The 21,869-nt window shown below is 39.8% G+C and overlaps 1 protein-coding gene across 2 annotated transcripts in view; it reads left to right on the top strand.

Annotated features, from left to right (window-relative positions):
* Positions 1 to 13,549, top strand: part of pamr1b (peptidase domain containing associated with muscle regeneration 1b) — a 37,353-nt gene extending 23,804 nt beyond the window's left edge. For both annotated transcript variants that reach the window (XM_051952321.1, XM_022189966.2), the window contains exons 4-14: positions 83 to 197; positions 3,235 to 3,452; positions 4,149 to 4,256; positions 6,702 to 6,872; positions 7,044 to 7,235; positions 7,452 to 8,357; positions 8,447 to 8,623; positions 9,450 to 9,516; positions 9,741 to 9,970; positions 12,116 to 12,474; positions 12,557 to 13,549. In XM_051952321.1, coding sequence (XP_051808281.1) covers positions 83 to 197; positions 3,235 to 3,452; positions 4,149 to 4,256; positions 6,702 to 6,872; positions 7,044 to 7,235; positions 7,452 to 8,357; positions 8,447 to 8,623; positions 9,450 to 9,516; positions 9,741 to 9,970; positions 12,116 to 12,474; positions 12,557 to 13,138 — 3,125 coding nt within the window. In that variant the 3' untranslated portion in view covers positions 13,139 to 13,549. The remainder of the gene's footprint in view (positions 1 to 82; positions 198 to 3,234; positions 3,453 to 4,148; positions 4,257 to 6,701; positions 6,873 to 7,043; positions 7,236 to 7,451; positions 8,358 to 8,446; positions 8,624 to 9,449; positions 9,517 to 9,740; positions 9,971 to 12,115; positions 12,475 to 12,556) is intronic.
* The last annotated feature ends 8,320 nt before the right edge of the window (positions 13,550 to 21,869 follow it).

Here is a 21,869-nt window from a genome sequence, read left to right as displayed (position 1 = left end):
ACCCTCCAAATGATAATTAAGCTGCAACTGAAATAGCAAACCCAGTTTGAACTTTGTAAAATGGAATTTCTGTGTGTTTCAGAGTGCGGGGGAGTGATCCGCAAACGGCAGGGCCACTTGGTGCTGGAGAGCTACCCCAACAACGCTAGGTGTGAGTGGACAATACAGGTGGACAGGCCATTCACCATAGAACTCAGGTAGGATCCTAAGCAGTCTTCTTTTGTAGTTTTATAAGGATCATCTTTTACCTCCAGAGTCATCAGAGCAAATTGTTATTAATTCGTTTGCCTCGGAGCGTGATGCAGCATGCTGCAATTTTAAACATACCTTCAAGTCCACAACATGCCGGTGGTTCTTTGAAGCTGCACTTAGGTACAGTAGTGTTTTCAGCTAGTATACTAACATGCTCAAAGTGATGTTTACAATGGTCACAATTCCAGTTTAGGGTGCTATGGCTCATAAAAATACAATTTTCAGGTATGTCATCACAAACAAAAGTACTGCACACTTGAAATAAGAGATCATAAGGTGTGTGGAAACTTTCAGGGCAATCCATTCGATAGGTGTTGATCTATTTCAGTCCGGACCAAATTGTTGGACTGACCGACCTGCACACAGACCAACATTCCTGCTCCTAGAGTCACTCTTAGAGCTACCGTGGCTAAAAATTACATTTAAAGACTTTTGTATTTTCAGAAACAGTGACCTACTTATCCTGAGAAATCCTCAGACTCCACTTTCGACAGTTTTCATTTGAAGTACTGAACTGAAAAACCCTCATAAAACCATGGAAACGCCCGTAAAGTTGCACACCAGCCAGCAAGTGAACAAAGAATAGTTGATTGGAATATAACAACCACAGTTCACAAATAAAGTCATGAGGGTTGTACACTAATGAATATAGAAAAACCTTTGAGTCAATAAAGTTGAAGTTGTGACTGTTTCATTGGGCTCTGAAACCTCAGTTGTTGGGATCTTCGTTGTCCATCTGTAATAGTTATTAACCACTGGCCTGCTTCAGTCAAATTTCCACTCAGTTCAGATATTTCTGCAAGATGTATGTCGTAGACTGATGGCAAGTTTACAGCAGAGTTTGGAAACCATAACAGTCCTTTTTTTTCAGAGAAGTTATTACTTTTCAGTGCCGTGATAACTTTCTCTTTCTGTCGTTTTCTCCATTACGGCATTTTTACAGGGTTTTAGCAGAACAAAAGCTCCACACAGCTAGATCCAGGTTGACCATGTAGTCTATACAGTCCCGGTCTGTTGTGTGAGGAAAAGATATTTAGTGGTTGCAAGCATGTTTTCCTCCTCCTCATTAAACTTTACAACCATGATGAATGTGATATACATACGCCGCAGGGCCAAATCCTTCTGTGAGGCCAAATACTAAGAAAGAAAACACCAGTGTCACATTTGAATATGATTCGTTTGTACCATAAATTCAACAAAACTCCTGTATAAAAAAGGCTATTACTGTGCTGAGACAGACTAACAAAAACTTGTACTTTTGTGCTCGACTGATTTGGAGATTAACTGGCAATGCTTTCCTTGAACTATAGTGGCTTGCAGTACATTCACATCACCGGCAACTGAATTACAACTGGCATTAATTCTTAGGAGATGCTGCAGGCTAACATTTAGCATCACCGTATAGCTCATTAGTCTAAGCTTCCCTGGCCCAAGGGGGTGTGATAAAGGATGAAATTAAAGGATTTGGAGCATGCCAGTGTCTTGTATGAAGTTCATCAGTGCTTCATGTCCGTTCCAGTGTTACGCCAAGGAGATTACATCGGGAATCACTAAAACCCGGAATGATTCCTTTGTGTTTCCCCTAATCCAGCTGGCAGTCCTCTTAAAGTCGCAGTCTGTCTGAACCAAACAGCTTGGGAAATAAAAGTGAATATAAAATTGTCACCGTCATAGTCATTTAAAGTCACATGTAAATCCAAAGGAAATCCTTCAACACCACACAGAGGATGTTTGGGAATTTGATAGTAATTTAACCCTGTAAAAACCCCCAGTTGCAGAAATACAACATCAATTTTATTTATTTTTTTTTTAATTTTATGTATGTATATTATTGGGTTTTTTTGCTCATTTTCTTCTGTGTTTGGATTTAATTATTATTGTTGTTGTTATTATTATTATTTTTTTATTTTATTTTTTTGCTATTTTTTCTATATTTGGAGTATATATATATATATATATATATATATATATATATATATATATATAGTTTGTTTTGTTTATTTTATTTGTTTTCCTATCTTACAGTGCTAAGTATAAATTTTGCACCAGCAGTCACCAGTTGTGCTGTTTGTTTTGGAAATAATATTGTGCAGTCACATGTTTATTCAGCATTCATAGATGTATTTCAAAAACATTTAATAGCTACATGCTTATTTAGACTGGAATGTGTAATTCTGTTTATTAACAGTACTCACTGCCAATGCTAATGATATAATGGCGTCTATATGTGCACTTCTGCTGTTTAATGGGCACATAATGACTCTTAATGATAAACAATCCAGTAAATGGGGTGGAAAAAATCCTTAAGAAGTTCCCAAAGCTTCCCCAGACCACAAAGTCAGTGATATTCATCTGTTTTTGGTTTCTGTTTTGCTGCCAAGTGTCAACAGTGATTCTGCTTTATCTCAGTTCATGGTATTGCTTCTTAGCTTGTGTAACGTAGGTGCAAACTTGTTACGCACAGTAATAATGTGGTCTTGCTTTCCTATGCCTGTCTTTGTCGTGGTCTCTGGTAACCCCTTTGCATTAATCTTTACTGCTGTGAGCAATCTTTTCATTAAGATGTGTTGCACGTAAAAACAAAGCCTGAAAAAAACAACCTTTAAGAGCAGTAAGGCACACAAACAGGGGGCAAATCACCCTCAACAGCTGTTAATGTGCTCAGTGGCTATCATTACTGTACATTACTTACATGCTGGCAGGAGATTTTAAAGGCTTAGTACAGTGATGCCAGCTGGTATGGCTCTGCCAGGGAACACATGAGCCAGGAAAAACACACAACTACCTGAACAACCACAACAAAAACCTGCTACATCAAAAAGAAAAAAGAGAAGTAGTTGTTTTGCTTCAAATTATTATCATATCCATAAATGCTCCACAATGACTAGGGGAAAAAAAAGTATTTCCAGTGTTGAAATGTACCATTTTGTGGAATTTTATGGTGAAAAATTGACTTTTGAAAAACTTTTCTTGTGCTTACAGGTTCATGATGTTGAGTCTGGAGTTCCACCACTCTTGTCATTACGACTACGTGGAGGTCCGTGATGGAGACAGCATCAGGTCGCGTGTTATCGCTAGATTCTGCGGGAACAACAGACCTGCCCCGGTTCAAAGCTCTGGCAACAGTTTGCACATTCTCTTCGTGTCTGATGGTTACAAGAATTTTGATGGATTCTTCGCCACTTTCCAGGAGAACTCAGGCATGTAATTTAACAAGAAAAATAATGCAGTTCTACTACTGCTGCTAATAACTGTAATTTACTCTGAATGTACCTGATACACCCCCCGATCTTCAGCAGAATCATGTACGCTTAAACCTAAACCGAGTCGTAATTCTATAATGGTGATCTGTCCTTGTCTCATATCCAATAAATAAAAACTTGTGTAAAGTCACACTCGGTGAACAAAGGGGCTCTTTGGAGTGGTAGGCCACAACAAACACAAACACGAAAGAAGTTTCCATGGCACTCAGGCTCCAGTGCATAATAAAAAGCCTTTAATAGTGCGTGACTGGTACCTACACGTTTCGGCAAAGGCCCTTCTTCAGGGTGTTGAGCCTGCTAACAGCCCTTTGAGAAGCTGAAATGTCCTCACTTTCCAGAAGTGTCTTCATTCTCTAGAAGTCAACGCCAGACACGCATAAGTGCACATAAGTTCCTGGTGGCTTAGCAAAATCTAGTAAAAGCAAACAGAGGCTTTCTGTATTTAAATACCCATACAAATTTGGAAATGAAAACAAACGTGGCATTTAAAGAGCTCTGGCTTTGTTTATGAATCCCTTGATGTCAGCCGATATGGGCAGCAATGATGTTTAACACACTTACAGTACTTTAAAATACTGCTGATATAGTCTGTGTATCTATTGTACACTAATGTCTCACACTATATGTTTACAGCTTGCAGCTCCTCCCCTTGTCTGCATGATGGGACTTGCATCCTGGACAGTTCGTATACTTACCACTGTGCCTGTCTGGCTGGCTACACAGGCAAGCGGTGTGAAAATGGTGAGTCTGTCACACAGCTGAAGACTCTACAGTGTGATCATGCGAGTGAAAGGTTCATATTTTATGTTTTTGGGAAATATGAAACATGGAAATAAAAAAGAAAACACATGCAAGTTCTACTCACTGTGAAGAAATAACTAGTCTCTGCAGAATACTTAGTCAAAACTTCTAACGGACTGTACTGACACTTACGAAATCCCAGAATCATATTAGCAATAGTCAGCTGAATTGAGACACACCTAGTTACAGCAAATTAATCTTGAACTGAGGCGGTCAGTGATTCACTGTCATAAGGGAAAGGTTTGTGGTCTGGACTGAGTTCAGGCCAGCTGCCTTCCCTAGCTATTGTAAACTGCATCTGTGGTTCTCAAGAAATATAAATTAAGTTTTAGTAGAGGTCTTGCAAAAACCAAATGACCATCAAACACATATTTTCAAAATTAAGCAGCTGGGAGCCAAAAATGCATGATTTCATACTGTGGTGAGAAGATAAATGAAGTGAATGGTCTGAATCTGACTGAGGAAAGAAAATAAAAGGTGGAGGTGGATAGAGAGAAAAGAAAAAAATACTCTATTTAAGAGTTTTGTAATGTCAGGAAGCTATTTTGGTTTCTGAAGATACCCACCGTGTACCACCTTAAATCTGTGTGGCCCCTTCTTCATGTGGGGTGCTGCTCCCTTTGTAGAGTGTGGTTCAAGTCACTTTGCCCTACAAGGTCTTTTATTTATGGATGTCTAGACCCTAAGTTGTGTTTTTGCACCCGATACACCTCCCTTAAAATCCTGCAAAAAGCAGATTTCCTGCATGTACATTTTTCTTGTGGTGTTGTTTTTCAGAGCTAAATTCAAGTCTATAAAACTAATGGTGAAACAATTCTACTTCTCTAACAAGAGCCAGCTTTTCCAATGGAGGAGACATTCAAAAAAAAAGAGGAGGCAATACTTTCATTCCACACAGAGCGCATTCATCTGTATTCTCAGGAGTACCCCTCAGCTGTTAATTTTAATGGAAGTGAGCTGGAATGACGCTAATGTCTCACATTTTGTAGAGGAAATGTAATCTACATTTCTGCCCCAGAGTCAGACGGAGAATTTTAAGTATGAACCTGACATCAGCCATATTTTATGCCTCTAATAATCAGCCTGTCATCTGTCGTAAGCCCAAGCTAAAACTCATTCTGCATCTGAGAGAATGTGACACGTTATCATAGAAGCTCATGATGGGAAATACATTCACTCCCTTTTCTCTCCTCTGTCTGCCACAGTTTAATCTTTTCTTGAGTCTAATCTGTTTTGGAGTGCAGTGTCCAATGTACTTTCCAAAGCATTAATGAAAGGAATGATGATTTACTTGCAGAATGCGCCATTCTGTATGTTAGCATTCCACCCTAATGACTCCACATTGATTTCATTACATCTGTTGACACAATCTGACATGAAAGCTCCATCATTTGGCAACGAAACAACAATGCCCGCAGCACCTCAGGGCGCTTCGTCTTTTTAATACATATTCAAAGGAGGTCAGCTGCAGTTTACTTTTCCACTTTTGGTTGGCCGACAGCATTTTACATCCCCTAAAAGACCGAAGGATGGAAATGCCCCGAAGCAAAAACGCCCAGATTATAGGGTGGGTTCCTGGGTTTTGAGCTATAAAACCACAGACAGTGCATTTCATGGATCTGATCCCACTTAAAGTCAACAACACAGAAAATCTCCGGAGGGATCATCTCTCACAGAGTGCTGTAATGGCATGATAACTGTAGTGATAACATGTGTGTTTGGTTAACCCAGATGTGGGTAGTGAAGGCCTTTATCACTACATTTGTGTGCACATTTTCAGTTTCCTTTTAATAAAGAAAAGTAAACTATATAATGCAAGTTTTACTTTGCAGTAAGTTGTTACATAACAGAGTTAGACGGCATTCCACAAACATGTAGCAAATCTCTACTACCCCACTTCGTAAAATCTTCTTTTACAACACTGGAAAATTGAACAGTTTGACCAAAGCTCTTTTATTGCGTCTATTTCTCCCTCATTTACAAGTCTTGTGTTAGAGCCTTGTTGTGAACTGTTCGCACTTTACCATGATGGGTAAAATTATTCATTAACGAGCTTCTAAGGGAGCAGACTATGCTTTTAAATCCTCTGGTCCTTTGTGAATTGAGGGTAGTGAGTCATTTCAAGCTTCAATTTGTGGACTACCTGTCTGACCTGCAAATACCAGATGGCAATTAACTCACTGAAGGTCTGTCTGTGTGGTCTTTAACAGCATGGAGATGCAATGAACCGATTTTTGAGGTATGCTAGAGATGCCTCCTAAATCCTCTATGCATTGTAATTTTGTTCTGATGATCTGTCATTCAGTAAAGTACAAGCAGGAGTAAAAAAAAAAAAATCTAACAAGTATCCATAAAAACACTATGCCTGTCTGTATTTGTGTTCAGTGGTGGGATGCCGCAGGCCTCCAGTGCCCATCCATGGTTCTACAGAGGGTCTGTTCCACCATTCTGGTGCACGCATCACTTTCCGTTGTGACCCTGGTTTCGAGCTGCGGGGGTTTCGTACTGCCATCTGCCTGAGTGATGGCACCTGGAGTGCGCCTGCCCCGGAGTGTGGTGAGATAATAATCTGAATAGTGTTTTTCACCCAATTTTGGATCTGAAAAGGTCACATGTGTGCAATTCGCTTGTCTCTGGATACCATGCATACTGCCTCAGAGATGGAGTGGATCATGATAAAATGCCGATTTGCAGCTTCTAAAGCTTGGGTTTCTTTCCTGTTTTCAGTGCCAGTGGAAAGAGTCTGTACTCTGCCACCAAAGCCAACACATGGGGACCACTTCTTGGTTTATGGGCCCAACGATGTCCTCATTGCTCTGCAGTATCTGTGTCACCAACCCTATGAACTCAATGGAAGCTCCCAGAGAACCTGCCTTCCCAACAATACCTGGAGCGGGACTCCTCCTATTTGCACTAAAGGTGAGAGAAAAAGTCTTAAATAATGGAGATTAGACATAAAATGGATGAGTCACTGCAAATGGTTCAATTTGCTTTCTGTTGGATAACAGCTCAAAGAAAATGAGTCAGTGCTTAAAGCAGTCATTCTGCATGCTGAGCCAATTTTAAACCGAGCAAATTCCAATCGTCTGCGAAGAGATAATTCAGTAATGATCTTTATGTTTTTTCTCTCCACAGTGAATAACACTCTTACTGAAGCAGAGAAGGACAAAGACAAAGTTAAAGGGACAGAAATAGGCAAGGAAATAGATGTATACAGTGAAAAGGATATCAGCAAAACCAAAGAGAAAGACCAAGAGAACACAACTGGACTAAAGGAAAGTGTTGCAGGGAAAGATATAAACACTGGGCAGGAGAATACAACAGCAGTCGACAGAGAAGATAAATATACTGGGATGATTCCAGAGAAAACTCTGCCCGAGGGTGGGAATGAAGGAGAGCTAGAGGAAAGAAATACTGGGTCAGAGAAACCTTCTGGAGGCACGGAAGATAAAGTAGATAGTGAAGGCCCAGATAACAACCTGCACACAGTTGAAGAAAAGAAAGAACCAGACGTTCTAAAGCCACCGGAGAAAAATGAAGACAGTTTAGAAACAAACCTAGAGACAGAGAAGACTGACATCACAGAAATAGTTGTGATAAAAGATAAAGGACAAGAGGACAAGGAAAGAAAAGAGGAGCAAGTGAACGGGAAAAGAGATCCAGACAAAGTGGGACCCAATGACACCAAGCTGAGGACGGTCATATCTGAGGGAGAAAACACAGTGGAGATATTTGAACTTGGAATGACCAAGACCAACAGCACAGTTACTTATGATATCACGGATACACCGAAAGAAAACAATACCATTGGGTCTCCAGCGCCGGGGAGGAAAATCATCCCCACCCGAGTCAACGTTACGCAGTACACCATGTACAGGGCAGTCGAGGAAAGTGGGAAACCAAAAGAAAAAACAACTAAAAAGGACGAGACAGAGAAGCAGCTTTTAGAGAAAACAAAGGAAGAGCTGGAAAGGGAGAGGGAGGAGAAAGAAAAAGAAAAGGAGAGAGAAAAGGAGAGAGAAGTCAACCAAAGCTTTTCTGGTAAGAGAATTACTAAGAAATCAAAAATGAATATTATCCCCTTTCTCCTTGTCTTTCATCCTCGCTTACTGTCTGCTTCCCTCTCGCAGAAAAAAGCTGCCCTCCTCTGCCTCGCCTCTACCATGGTTACCAGCAGGTGGTGCCAGGGCTGGAGCCTGAAACAGTGGAGTTAAAGTGTAACCATTCTTATGCTCTGAGTGGAGACAGCCGACGTACCTGCCAGCCAGATGGTACATGGAGCGGCAAACAACCTCTTTGTGTCAGAGGTACTGTCATCACTAGTTTTATTTTTCATTGATTAATTATACTAATTTGGTTGTTTGGGGATTTGTATATGGTTTACTTTTCTGCAAGAATGTGTATGTATATTCTGATTGGTACTGCATTGTGCAAGCTAAGAGGGCACAAGTTTCTTATATAGTTTGCTTTCAGACAAATTGAAGTATTATCCCAGAGCACTGCATTTTCTGCAATTCATTTAATGGAATGTTAATTAATGAACAGTTGTGGATTTATCACTTTATACATAGGCTATTAAACTATAGATAGATATATAGGCTAGTAAGTAAATGGTTAGAAAAAATGCTACTGCTAAATGTTAGTGAGTAAAGGATTCTGGCACTAAAATAATCCATCAAGCCTGCAGCTATAAATATTAATTAGTTCTTAGTGGATTTTGGCCTGGATGCTCTGTAGCTCTTTGCCAAGAGGTAAGTGGTAAAATTGTTCACTGGCCCGATTTTCCTGATGAATTAAAGAACTAGGCAAGTTGTCCTTAATAGTGTTTTTTTTTACTGTTGTAAGAAAGAAGAAGAAAAAAGATAAATCATTTCTTTAAAAACAATTTGGGAAATGATCATTTTCTTATTTTTGGCTGAGAGCAAAATGACAAGATCAATACCACACTCGTGTGTCTTTGCCACCTGTAGCCAGTTGGCTTACATGCAGTGCAACACAAAGACTGAATGAGGACAAATCAAATCACTGTTCCAGTTACTCCATTCAAATCAGAGCACACATTAACGGGGCCTTGGTGTATTGTACGTGTTTGAATGTGCATTCATAATACTGTATATGTGGATTTGCTTACAGCATGTCGAGAGCCCAAAGTATCAGAGCTGGTTAGACAACGAGTTCTGCCTGCTCAAACACCACTCAGGTATGACTTTTAATGCCGTGCATAACACTCATTACAGTTTGCATTAAATACCTGACACTCAGGGGTGCTATATAGTCTGTGTTGTTATCCTATCTCATTAGCGATGATTTAAAAGTGTTCTCTATGAGATCATGCAGTGCCTTCTTCAACACTTTCATTGAAAAACATTTACTCAGCTCTTGGCCTTATGACGACATACACTTGGCTTCTTCTTTTCCCTTCAGAAAGACACCTGTGCACAAGCTCTACTCCTCCTCACTGGGCCGGCAACTCCAGTCCGATGGCCCCACCAAAAGCCCCCCACTACTTTCCCAATTGCCCCAGGGCTTCCACCATCTATACACACATATTGAATATGAGTGTGTGTCTGCGTTTTACCACCACTCCGGCAGTCCACGTCGCACTTGCTTGAAGACGGGGAAGTGGAGCGGGCGCCATGTTTCCTGTTCACCAGGTGAGGGCAGCAGAGGACAACTAGTTGGAAGTTGACACATTTTTATTGCAGAGATTTACACCCACATATCAGCAATCTTCTGTAGACACAAAATTACTCTGTGGCCACTCAGACAGGGTGTCTTGATAGCCATTTATCTAATGAAGCAATATTAACGCTAATGAGCACATGCAGCAGCATTTTTTAAAAATATAATCTGTGCCTCTAGTTGCTGACTTTGAGCAATACCTTGTCAGCTTCTTCACACATCTCTAAGGCTTTCCTGCCAGCCGTGGGCCTTTCTTTAGTACTCAGAAAGTTCCTTGATAAACTAAGTAGAAATGCCATCTGCTGACATGTACGGCTGAGTAATGAAATAGATGCAATGGGAGTTTAAAAGCATCTTTGATTAAAGAGGGATTCCTCCAGGCTGTAATCAAATTCCCAACTTGCAACAACTATGTATCTTCTGTTGTCAATTTCAGCAACAACAGCATCACATATAAATGCAGTTAGATTAGGGAATGCTCTTAAGGCTAAATTTAAACATAACAGATGCAACACTGTTGTGTGTACATTATTTGTTCGCCAAATAAAGGAGATAAATATGACTTGTTGCAGGTTAGATCCATTCAAAGCAAGCCTTCTTACACTGGAAGTTAGTGTAATTAATAAATTTGTTCTTGTTACCTCAATGAAAACACTGAAGTCTTTCCTTATTTCAAGTTAATTCATCCATGTTGAGTTATTAGATTTTTTTTTTTTTTAGTTGTCTGAATTTTTGGCCTTTGACTTCAATAAAAAATGAGCTGAATTAATCTACAGTTAAGAGTTTAATTGGCTCAATAAATCACACTTTTTAAGAAACACAACCAGTCTAGTATTGTTACAGGGATAAAACTCTCCTGAGACGCTCCTTTAATGGCTTTAAGACCTTAAGGCCTTTTCATAATGAAAATGTACTGTTTGTCTTTTAAGATGTGTTAAATCCTTGTTTCTTTACATGATAAAAGCAGAGCTAAACATGAGGAGGTTTAGGATGGAACTCAGTGTTTGGCCCTGGAAAGTTCTTTTAAAACAATGTAACTGGAAGCTGCCTCATATGTTGTCTTAGGTATTAACTGGTTTCAACATTTGCAGCTGAACTTGTTCCGTTAACTCAACTAATTTTACATTTCAAAATTCATAAAATGATGCTAAAGTCGTTATTCAACCTAAGTTTAGTTAACTTGTATTTTTAGTGCAGCAGGGAAACTTATTCTTCAAAGTTCAACTAACTTAAATTGATTTACAGTGTTTTTATTGGTTATATAACATGTTTTTACACTCGCAATGTTTATAGCTTACTTATAAGTTAATTAACAATACTGCATATATATTGCAGGTATTTAGGTAAGTAAATCCCTTATGAGAAGGTCATGTGCAAGTCTGAAGGCATAGCACCACTGGTTTCCTCCGTCTTCTTTCTAACAGGACTGTGCACTTGCAGCCTTTCATCCTCAGGGCTATTCACTCAAGGAGAAAGACTTCTCAAGTTCTTTATTACAGTCTTTGTATAAGTGGTTTTCTTCTCTATGGGATAGAAGATTTGTGGCAATCACAAAAAAACAACCTGCTTTAATACCAATCTGGAAAAAGTGTTAGTTCTGTGAGCTTTGTTCAACATTAATAATAAAAGTCTGGACATTGTCAACAAACACTGGAGCGTTAATTTTTTTTGTAGGATGCAGTGTAAAAATCTCTGTGTCTTAAGTCTCGATATTTATTCTTCAGCAGCTGAAAAACTGGATGATAATTAAGTGAATTTTAGTAGAAGTTTGGTTGAACAGGTATCCGTTTATGTTGATGGATTAGCTGCAAATTGTGTATTTCGTGATTTAATTTGCTCCTTTCTGCACTCAGAGGCTCTCAGATTCCACATAGCTGTGTGGCTTTTAACTGTTTTATATGCTGCTCCATTCATGAAACTACTTTGCATTTTCTCAAACAATCTCCAGATAAAATAAAAGCCTTCCAAAGTGTAAGGGGGTTCAAAAGCAGCACCAAATGCACCAGCTTTAAATGTTGACACAGTCGCAATGTAAATCCAATTTTTCCCATGTTTTTCCCCCTGCCTTCGCCTCGATTATGGTCTCACCTCTCATCCTGTCACCTCTTCTTTGGCAGTGTGTGGGAAGCATCCAACCTTTGACCCGGAGAGGCCGGAAGAGGCTCACTGGCCTTGGATGGCAGCCATCTACCGCCGCTCTACTAAGGGTACGGAGACCAAGGTGACCAAGGCAGAAAGCCAGGCAGAGTCCCTGAAGAAGGACAGCGGAGCAGGAGCTGGCAACTACAATCAAGCTTCCGACTGGCAGCTAGTCTGCAGCGGGGCTCTGGTGAACCAAAGGAGTCTGGTGGTTGCAGCTCACTGTGTGACAGAGCTGGGCAAGGTGTATCCTGTGGATACAGCCACAGTTAAAGTGGTAGTTGGGAAGAACTATCGCGATGACCACAGAGAAATTAAAGGCCCTCAACACCTGAGGGTAAACAATTGGAGATCTTCTTTTTATCAGATGATACTTTCTGGCTAAACTTGTACAGTAAATCCATCTTCTTTTCTTCCAGGTGGCTTCCATTGCTGTTCATCCAAACTACGACCCCAATATTCTCGATTCTGACATAGCTGTGATCAAATTACTAGACAAAGCAAGGATTGGAGAAAAAGTCCTGCCAATCTGCTTAACAGAAGACCAGGAAGAAGAAGTTGCCTCCGGTCAGGGGCTTGTGACAGGCTGGTCTCCGCTGCCCGATTCAAATTTAGGCCTTGACGAGAAAGCAAGGGTTGGGCTGGTTCACCTTGCTGACGTAGTCCCATGTGAGCAGCAGTACGCTCGTAACGGCGTGCCAGTCAGCGTTACAGACAATATGCTTTGTGCCAGCCAAAAGCCCGATTACAGCCCATCTAACATATGTCCCTCTGACACTGGGGGAATACTCGTCCTCCCTGCTCTCTCAGAAAACCTCTCCAGCAATAACCAGAAGCCTTCTCTCAGTTTTACACAGGTTCAAGGGGAGAGCAAAGGGCTGTGGAGACTCCTGGGACTTGTGAGCTTTGGTTATGACAAAGGCGAGTGCAATCCTGACCTCTACACGGTCTACACACGTGTAGACAACTTCAAAGACTGGATTGAGAGCAATATGAAATGAGAATCTTACCGTCCCTGTTATCTTTGTCTGTTTTTCAGTGTATTCATTCTGTCTAATCTTTTTGTTTTTGATATTATGCACAAGGGCATTTTCTTGCTAAATGCAAAAGCAACACTGGACAACACAGTGCTCTAACTGAGGGGGGTGCTAACACATCAGATGTGCTAAGCATCGACCTTTCAACTGAGGACTTCGGTGTTCAGGTCCCACAACCTGAGATTACAGACTTGAAAATGACCAGAAAAACCATTCGGCTGAGCATCTGCCGAATGATGGTTCGGATTGTACTCATCGTTATGTACATATGTTGAATTATTATACAAATTCATACGACTCAAGAGGTGTATATATTGTACTGAAAGGCAAAAATATCATGACGTTTTTAATTAAAGAAAGTGCTGGTGTGGTAAAGCTTGTGATTGCGCTTTCCCTGCAGTGTGAAACTCTATGTGTGCATGGGGCCAATATACTCCACTGACTGTGTACAGAATCAAACCATTACACTGAGATCGTTTCAAGAGAAACACTTTATAATTTGCTCGATGAAGCACACGGTTGGGTTTGTGCCGTGAAACAAATGAATCCAGGTCAGAGCAGCACCATTTTCAGAACCATAAACAGCATGTTAGTCACAGTTCAGTTCTCACTACTCTGCTCAAATTGAATCAGTTACTTCCATTCTGACTTTCTTCCATTACTCAGAGGTGAGTTTATGTAGATGGAGGACCTGCAGCTGATGTTTGTTGATTTCCAAAGGGGAAAGGGAGCAAAAAAGGGACATTTTGTATGATTCTAGAACAATAAAAGAGGTAAAACAAAGCAAATTAGGTAAAGCTGGGCTTCAATATGCAAAACATTGGAGCTGGAGTAAATAAGAGATTTAAAGATGTTATTGCAAGCTCCAGATCCTCCATTACTCAGAAATGCGCTACGTAGATGGGGGACCTGTAGCTGATGTGTTTTTATTTAATTGTAATTTAAAAGGGAGCAAAAAAAAAAAGGACATTTTACGTTATTCTAGGGCATTAAACAGGTAAAATCTGGTAAATGAGGTCAAGTAATATTTAAAAAACACAAAACATTGAAACTGGAGAAATAACAAGAGCTTTAAAGATGTTGCAACCTCCCGACAGGAAGCTTGAGATTCTGCTTAAACATTTGAGAGGCTACGTAAAGCAGAAGTAAAAGTAGAAGCTAACTCTCGCATCTTTAAATTTGCTTTGGTGAAATCTTGAAATTCTGATATTACAACACTGATCATAACCTCATGTAACCCTTCCTTGTTCTTCGTCTTCCTATTACTCTTCAAAAAACATCCAACAACAGATGACAATAATGCAAGGTCACAACTGGAATGCAAAACAGCTACAATCCCCCCTTTTTTCACCTTACAGGAATGCCACGTATCAAAGACTTTCTGTCTTTCCTTCACCCATTTGCTTAAGTTGAACAACAGCTTAGCATGGTCACATGTTTCCCAGAGAACGGTCCTATCCACTCGGGCTGGGAGACTGTCTGTTCACAGGCCCTAGTTAGCTCTCAGGGCATCATCAATGGAGACACAGACAACACTTATCCATAAGCCGACTACGCTGGGAACAGAGGTGTAACCCCGAGCAAAGCAGCAGGATAATGATGAGAAAACGCTACCATGAGAACTTAGTTAGCGCTGGAGAGGCGGAGGGGCAAAATACTTAACACCAGACTTACACAAAATGTTTAGGTTTCTGTCCAGTTTCCCAGTTCGGCCGGTGGGCCCTCTGTGCTTTGTTCTGTGTGTGAGGAGAAGAACCCTTTGAGCTAAAATACTTTGGCACAGATAATACACACACACACATCCATTGTTAGTATTCTGCTCTGACATAACAAAATAAGGCTGCTTCTGTGGTGCCGTATCATTTCGTTTTCATTTCAAGGATAGATCCAGGTTTAATCTGGACGTTCTTTCTCAGTAGCATCATGTTGAGTTGCTATCTTGTTGTTCTCAGCTCCAAGCACATTTGCTATTACTGAAGGTGTAAGTTTTTAAAAACTGTCCCAAATGTTCCAGACAAAGTTGGCCAATATTAGGAGCTACAAAGCACTTCATGAACAAGTCGATAGTCTAATTTCTGATTTTACCAGAGAATGTTAATTATGCGATTCTGTTAATTAAGATGCTTTCTCTTCTAAGTGTTTGCAGGACCCAGTTCAAGACTAAGTGACCAGAAAGTGTCCCCAAACTCTGGAGCTTCCTGTTTGAGGTTTGCAGTAACATCTTTAAATCACTTATTATTTTCTCCGACTCCAATATGTTGTTGGTTTCATCCTATTTGCTAGATTTAACCTTTTTTCATTGTTACAGTTCCTATTACTGAAATGCACTAAAATGCTCTAGAATATATGGATGTTTCAAATAATGTATTTTTTATTGCTTGCTTTTGGAAGTCAGTATGCTGCAGGTGCACACTTCTAGGTACTGAATCAAGCAACATGTCGCCCAGTGTGAATGTGCTTCTTATTTCTGTGTTTTAATGGCAGAAAACTATGATAAATGAAGCTGGGAGCTGCTATTGATTAAAAACAAGTATTTCACAATAGGAAAATTACAAATCTGTGTTTAACAGTTTCTGCTGCTCTCTGTTATTACGCCATCATGCCCTTAGCAATTCATCAAATCAGCCACTCAACCATTCTTATTGCAGGCCCTACAGCCTACACATTCAGTATATTGTACATTATACAGTACAGTATACAATATATAGCCAGTATGTATGAGAACCTAAACACAGTAGCGTATTATTCAGTCATTACCGCCATATGCAGCCCCATAAAATGAAAGACCGCCATCCATGCACCTCTAAACAACACTGAATAAATATACAGCACGCTCATGTATCAGCACACATAGCAATTTCTGCTGCACTGATGTAAAGCTCCAGCTGTGTTTTCATCCATATGCAGGTCTGCCACTGAATTGCACAGCCGGGACTGGCAATATGATTTATTATAGCTGTGATTGTTTGACTCAAACAGCAGCTGCCTGCACACAATCTGGCAGCTGCAGTCAAACTGAGAGCAGAGAGATAGGGAACTCACATAGATAACAAAATGGAGAAGGAACAAGTAAAAGAGAGAGCAGGAAATGTGCCCTCGGTGTGTGCCTGTATGTAAGTGTGCATGTGTGGTTCAAGATTGGTTTCTACGCTGGTCAATGGTAAACATGTGTACCATTGACCAGCGTAGAAACCAATCTTTCAAATATACAAGGTTTAGCACACAGTTCAATACTTGCATTAACCTCCTCATCTAAAGAAACCTGTCCAGCTCCCTGGGGGTGTTTCTGAAGACTGGTCCGGATTATTATCTTGGAACATTGTTGTGAAATGTTTCTTCAATCTCTGATTGCTCCTCAACACTGGTCTGAGACCTTTCAGGGCAATGTACCTTCTGGGGCAAGAGCAAATGGTGGCTGTATGCTTTCCTCCCTAAACGGTTTAAATAAAATCCAAGAATTTAGAAAGATGCATCATTTTAAGGGGTAAAAACATAATCAAGGTTAATTTTTTAGGCAGTGGGATGATGAACCATAAGGATATGATTCACTGGGAAAGGGATATATAAATATCAATAACCTGCAAACTGAAGGAAACGATGTGTGAAAGAAAAGTAACTTACTGCTTCCAAAAACTTGGACAAAAACCAAATCCATCTGTAGTTGGAGGTCATGTTCTTAAAATTAAAGAAAAAGTATACTGTAGCGTATTAATCAGCCACTGTTCTTTTTTTTTTTTTTGTAGCTTTTGACATCGCAGAAGAAACTTAAAGATTAAATGGGCGACGATGAATGAAATACTCAGCTGTGCTACTTGCAGGAACTTGAAGCCCAGATAACGGTCTTCATCGATTGAGCAAGAACAGGTATACAATTCCATGAAATGAAATGGAGGCAAAAGGGCAAGTTGCAACATAACTGACAGCATAGTGTACAATTATTGAGAATTACCACATTCAACCTCAGCCATGTGGAAACAGCCACACAGGAGAAACATGGGTACAGTACATGATAATGCAAGGGATGGGCACATGAAGAATGCACCCTGGCAATTCAGTCTACATATGCCAAAACTGCAACTCAGATGAGGAGTCTGACTAGTGAGCTCAGGTTTTGGTTGAGGTTTTCTTTTGTCCCAGGACCAGTTTAAGTGACAGTTTCATAATGCATGTTTCATAATATTTCCTTTTATTTCATGCTTTTTTCATAAGATGCATGTGCTCCTGGCAATTCAATCTACATAAGCTACGCCAAAACTGCAACTCAGATGAGGAGTCTGACTAGTGAGATTTTCTTTTGTTCCAGGACCAGTTTAAGTGTCAGTTTCGTAATGCATGTTGCATAACATTTCATGTTATTTCATGTTCCATGTTATTTCATGAGTAATAAGTGAATTATTGTCATTTATTCACTTTCAATTAAAAAAATAACAACAATAATTTTGTCCTTACTTATTGGTTGTAAAATCCAGTGTGACATTTTACCCCACACAGTGTGACAACTTACCCGTTGGTGGGGCAACTTGTCACATGGTGACTATCTCCATTAGATTGCTTATAACTCTGCACTGACACAAGATATGAAAATGACATGAATACAAAATATATACCTGAGACTTTGGTCTTTCATTTATATATATATATTCATTTATATATGTATATATATATATAACACACACACACCCACACACATATATATGAGTGTAAAAAGTGTGACAATATGCCCCGGTCTCCCCTATATATGCGACTGCATATATAGGGGAGACCTCAGAAATATCAAACTCAGAAATGCTGCACAATTAATGCGGCTTATGAAGGATCCATGTGTTCATGTGCTTCACTGGCTTTTGGTCTCCAACACTAAATAAAACACAGTCAAAGTTTCTTTTATCAAATCCTTCCTTCTTATGGGAAATCGCCCCCAGGTATGCTCCAACAAGAGCCCAAATTCATTACTCATGTTTGCTCTTGACACGTTTGTCTTTCACTCTGTCATTTCAGAATGGGCCCAAACAGGCACAATTTGGTCCTCCAGTGTGGAAACACAAGACACAACGCCAAAACTCAAAACTCATCTACATCTGGCAGGTATGTAACATGACGATGGGAATGTTGATGTGAAAATTATCTCACTGTCTTTTAACTCACACAGAACCTGTTTTAAAGTGGTACTGGGCACCACACATTCCCCTTAAAGAGCATTGGAGCTACTGATGATTGATACAAAGACTCTACTCCACTCTGGCCCAGCAGTAAGACAAACACTTTCTTTGATCAGTATACTGTTTCTGTCCAGATATGGTTGTGTGTCTTGCTGTGACATCACTGTGTTAGCTGTTCAAATACAGGTGGAGATATTGTTTAACATCAAGGTTAGATCCACTTCATACTGTCAAACCACTGACATTTTTGCATTAGATACAACATTAGATAATGTCCACATTGTGACTTTCTTGATAGACGTAATACATAGTAAAGGAAAAATACTTACATGATAAAGAGTTGTGTTTAAGGAACAACAAGAAACAAAAGGATAAAAGATGGATGCTAAGCCATTGTAAAGAAGCTGTTGTCTTTTGTAGCACCCTGTCTGCATTACATATTATATTTGCATTTAATTTAATTCATAAAATACAATAAACACACAAAAAAGGTCATGCTTAATCTTATATTTTGTCCAGTTTCATACATTGTTCTGTTTATCCTCTGATCTCCACATTTTGTCCTATCTGTGATTTGGTAAAGGAGTATTTTGTTTCAAATAACAAGACTACATTCTTTTATTAAACCTTGACTGTGTGCATTGTCTCACTTTAAGGCAATGTAAATGGACAGAGTTGCTTGCTAAGTTTACAAAAAAAAAACTTTTCTATGCCTGGCATTAGCAATCCATTTAACGTTAAAATGACAATTGAAAGCAGCCAACCAACAGAAAAAGCAGCTGCAGCCTTCTGTTGTATCTAGAGTTTGTGTTAAGCACGGTACTGCACTGCAACACACAATCGCTGTAGTTTTATGTATGAAATGGAAGAAAAATAGACTTTGAAGCTCAAAAAAAGATGCATATAATAAGCATAAGATGTAATAGATGTTTGTGAAAAATGCATTTTAAGTTTACTTTCAATTCTGCCATATGGTTGCCAAAACACCCATGTCCCTTTTGATAAATTCAAATCTAAGATCACACTCAGATTACACTGAAATTATGGTCTCAGTAACAGACTTTGTTATGTTGGATGTCTGTAAGTTACGACTCCCGCTGAACAAAAGGTATGAACAAAAAATGGATCGTGAGAATCCAACCCCGACATAAGACCGTGATGAAAACTTCCATCGACAGGGACTACGAGTACCATCATAAGCGGACTCCCTTTTGGGATTTGACTTTTCCAAAAACATGTGACCAGAGTTTTCAAGCCAGAATGAGTCTGAACTTGCCACAAAGCTTTCAACATAACAAGGCTTCCACTGTGACAGTTGTGGGGAATATGGAAAACCTATAAAGGTGCAAAATTGTTGGTCTTCATAATAAAAGAGAATATTAAGTCTAAATACAGTGTAAAAATAGAACTAATAAGAAGCATTTTGACCAACAAGCAAACCTGCTGCACATATAAAGTGATTTCAGATTCGGAGACAGAGTTCACATCAATCTGGTGGAATATTCTACAAGTTCAAATGTTTCCATTTGTATAAATTTCTTCAGAGAACAGAGTGAGTGTCAAACTACAGTGGTTAATGCAGGCATCCCTTCCTGCCAGAAAGTTTTGAGATAAGTTTTTCAGCAACAAATGACACAGGTGGACTGTTTGCTCCCTAGAGGCAAAATTCCAAGGAAAGAGAAACATGCTGTGATGTAACAGAGCTCAGATCTGAGCATAGGGGTAATTCAGACGTCCCTCAACTGAACATCGTCTTCCCTTCCTGCTGTCTTCTTGTGCAGCCATACATGACTGGAGATATTGTCTTACCGGCTGTCAATCTCTGTTGCACAACTCCGGTGTATAGAAAGCACTTCCGGCATGTCAGCCCCATAAGGGTGAATTTACTTTTTGGATTTGACAAACAAGAAGAAGATCTTCAAACATGGAACACTTGAGAGCTTGAGTGGCAGAGCACAAAGACAATCTGGGGAAGAGTGCATGGTTAATTGGTGGCTTGAGTGCTGAGGAATTTGGCTGGGGGATGTGGATGCAGGTGAGCAGAAAGGCAGGAAAGGTCAGGTGACACTAGAAGAGGGAATGCAAAGCCAGAAAGAGGTGAAATGAGAGTGAAGTTTGAAATGGCAAAAAGGCAAATTGACACAATTCCAAAATGAAACTAAACTTTTAATTGTAGAAGATCATGGTACTGAATTATAAGAGGCACTAAATCACTGTCCTGCTTTCCTGAGGCGATCCTCCAACCTTTGCCCATACCTGCTCAGTCTGTTCCTTCCAGCATTCTTGCTAGTCCCGTCACACTCGTTTGTCTTGCCTGGTCTTGTTAATGGCACATGTTGTGACATCTCAGGGAGAGAACTCACTCAGACAGTCTGATTTCCTCTAACTGAGACAAAGAACCAGCTGGAACTGCTACGTTCATACAACAAATCACTTCTTAAATCATCAGTTTGTCACAAACTGAATGTAAAATCTTCTATTTTAAATTTCAAGCAGTCAAAACTGATTAACTAAGCAATCACGTTCATTGCTAATAGCATTTGATTCTGTCTTGTCCTTTTAATACCTGCAGTTATAGCCTTTATTTTCTCCCTTTTTACATGTCCACGGTGGCAATGCTGCAACTAGAATTGGCAAAGACTCCAATTAGTGCTTCCCACCCAAATCCCTTTCTGTATCTCAGCCCGTTGGTTGCTGGGAAACAAACAAAAAGGTTTCCCCAGATGCAAAATAGTTGGGTCTAATCAAAAAAATGAAAACTTGGTAGTAAGTCACGTGTGTAAAAGTAGAATATAACCTCACATGGCTTAGTCGGCGTCTGGCTCCGGCTTGGAACAGTTTTGTCGATTTGTTCTTAGTACTCCCCACGTCCTCATTTGCTGCTCAATAAGCTTTAAAGGCAGACGGAGCCCTGACATAACCTGCTCTCACGAGTAGTCTGACAAGCAGTATAAAGATGATGCTCACTGCTGCTGTATCACCGTCTGTGGAGGTTTTCCCCTCCTTAAAGAGACTTATTATGATTAACACATCAGCTTATAGGTGACTTATGGATTTTCACTGACAATCAAAAGTCACATAGCTCTAATGACGCATCTATCTACCCAGACCGTCACCTCAATTTTTTAGATTTTTATGGCCAGAGAACACTGAATAGAAACGGGTGATTATAAAGTGTAGCCCCACCATGCCTGCCATACCGAGAGGCTAAAGTGTTAGTGTGTGTTTAGAAAAGCCACACCCGAAGGGAGGGGGGAAAAAATGTCTCTGGTAGTGTTAAAATGGAAATAAAGGTACATATTTTGGGATATTTTTGAAAGGTGATGCTTTCAAAAATGGCAAAATTAGACATGTAAATGATTTTAAAACACATTCATCCTGCTTCAAGTTGTTAAAGTTGCAAAAACTATCAAATGCATCACTTCTCCAATTCCAGTGGCAGAAAAGTTACCATTACCGTGACAAAAGCCTTTCGGGCGAACCATACGGATCCTTTAATTGGACCTTTAGTCTTTGCAGACAACTGTCACTTTTCA

Source organism: Acanthochromis polyacanthus, chromosome 8, assembly GCF_021347895.1.
Source record: "Acanthochromis polyacanthus isolate Apoly-LR-REF ecotype Palm Island chromosome 8, KAUST_Apoly_ChrSc, whole genome shotgun sequence".
In the NCBI taxonomy this organism is placed as follows: domain Eukaryota; kingdom Metazoa; phylum Chordata; class Actinopteri; family Pomacentridae; genus Acanthochromis; species Acanthochromis polyacanthus.
The sequence above is the reverse complement of the archived record's forward strand: the minus strand, read 5'-3'. Positions and strand labels throughout refer to the sequence as shown.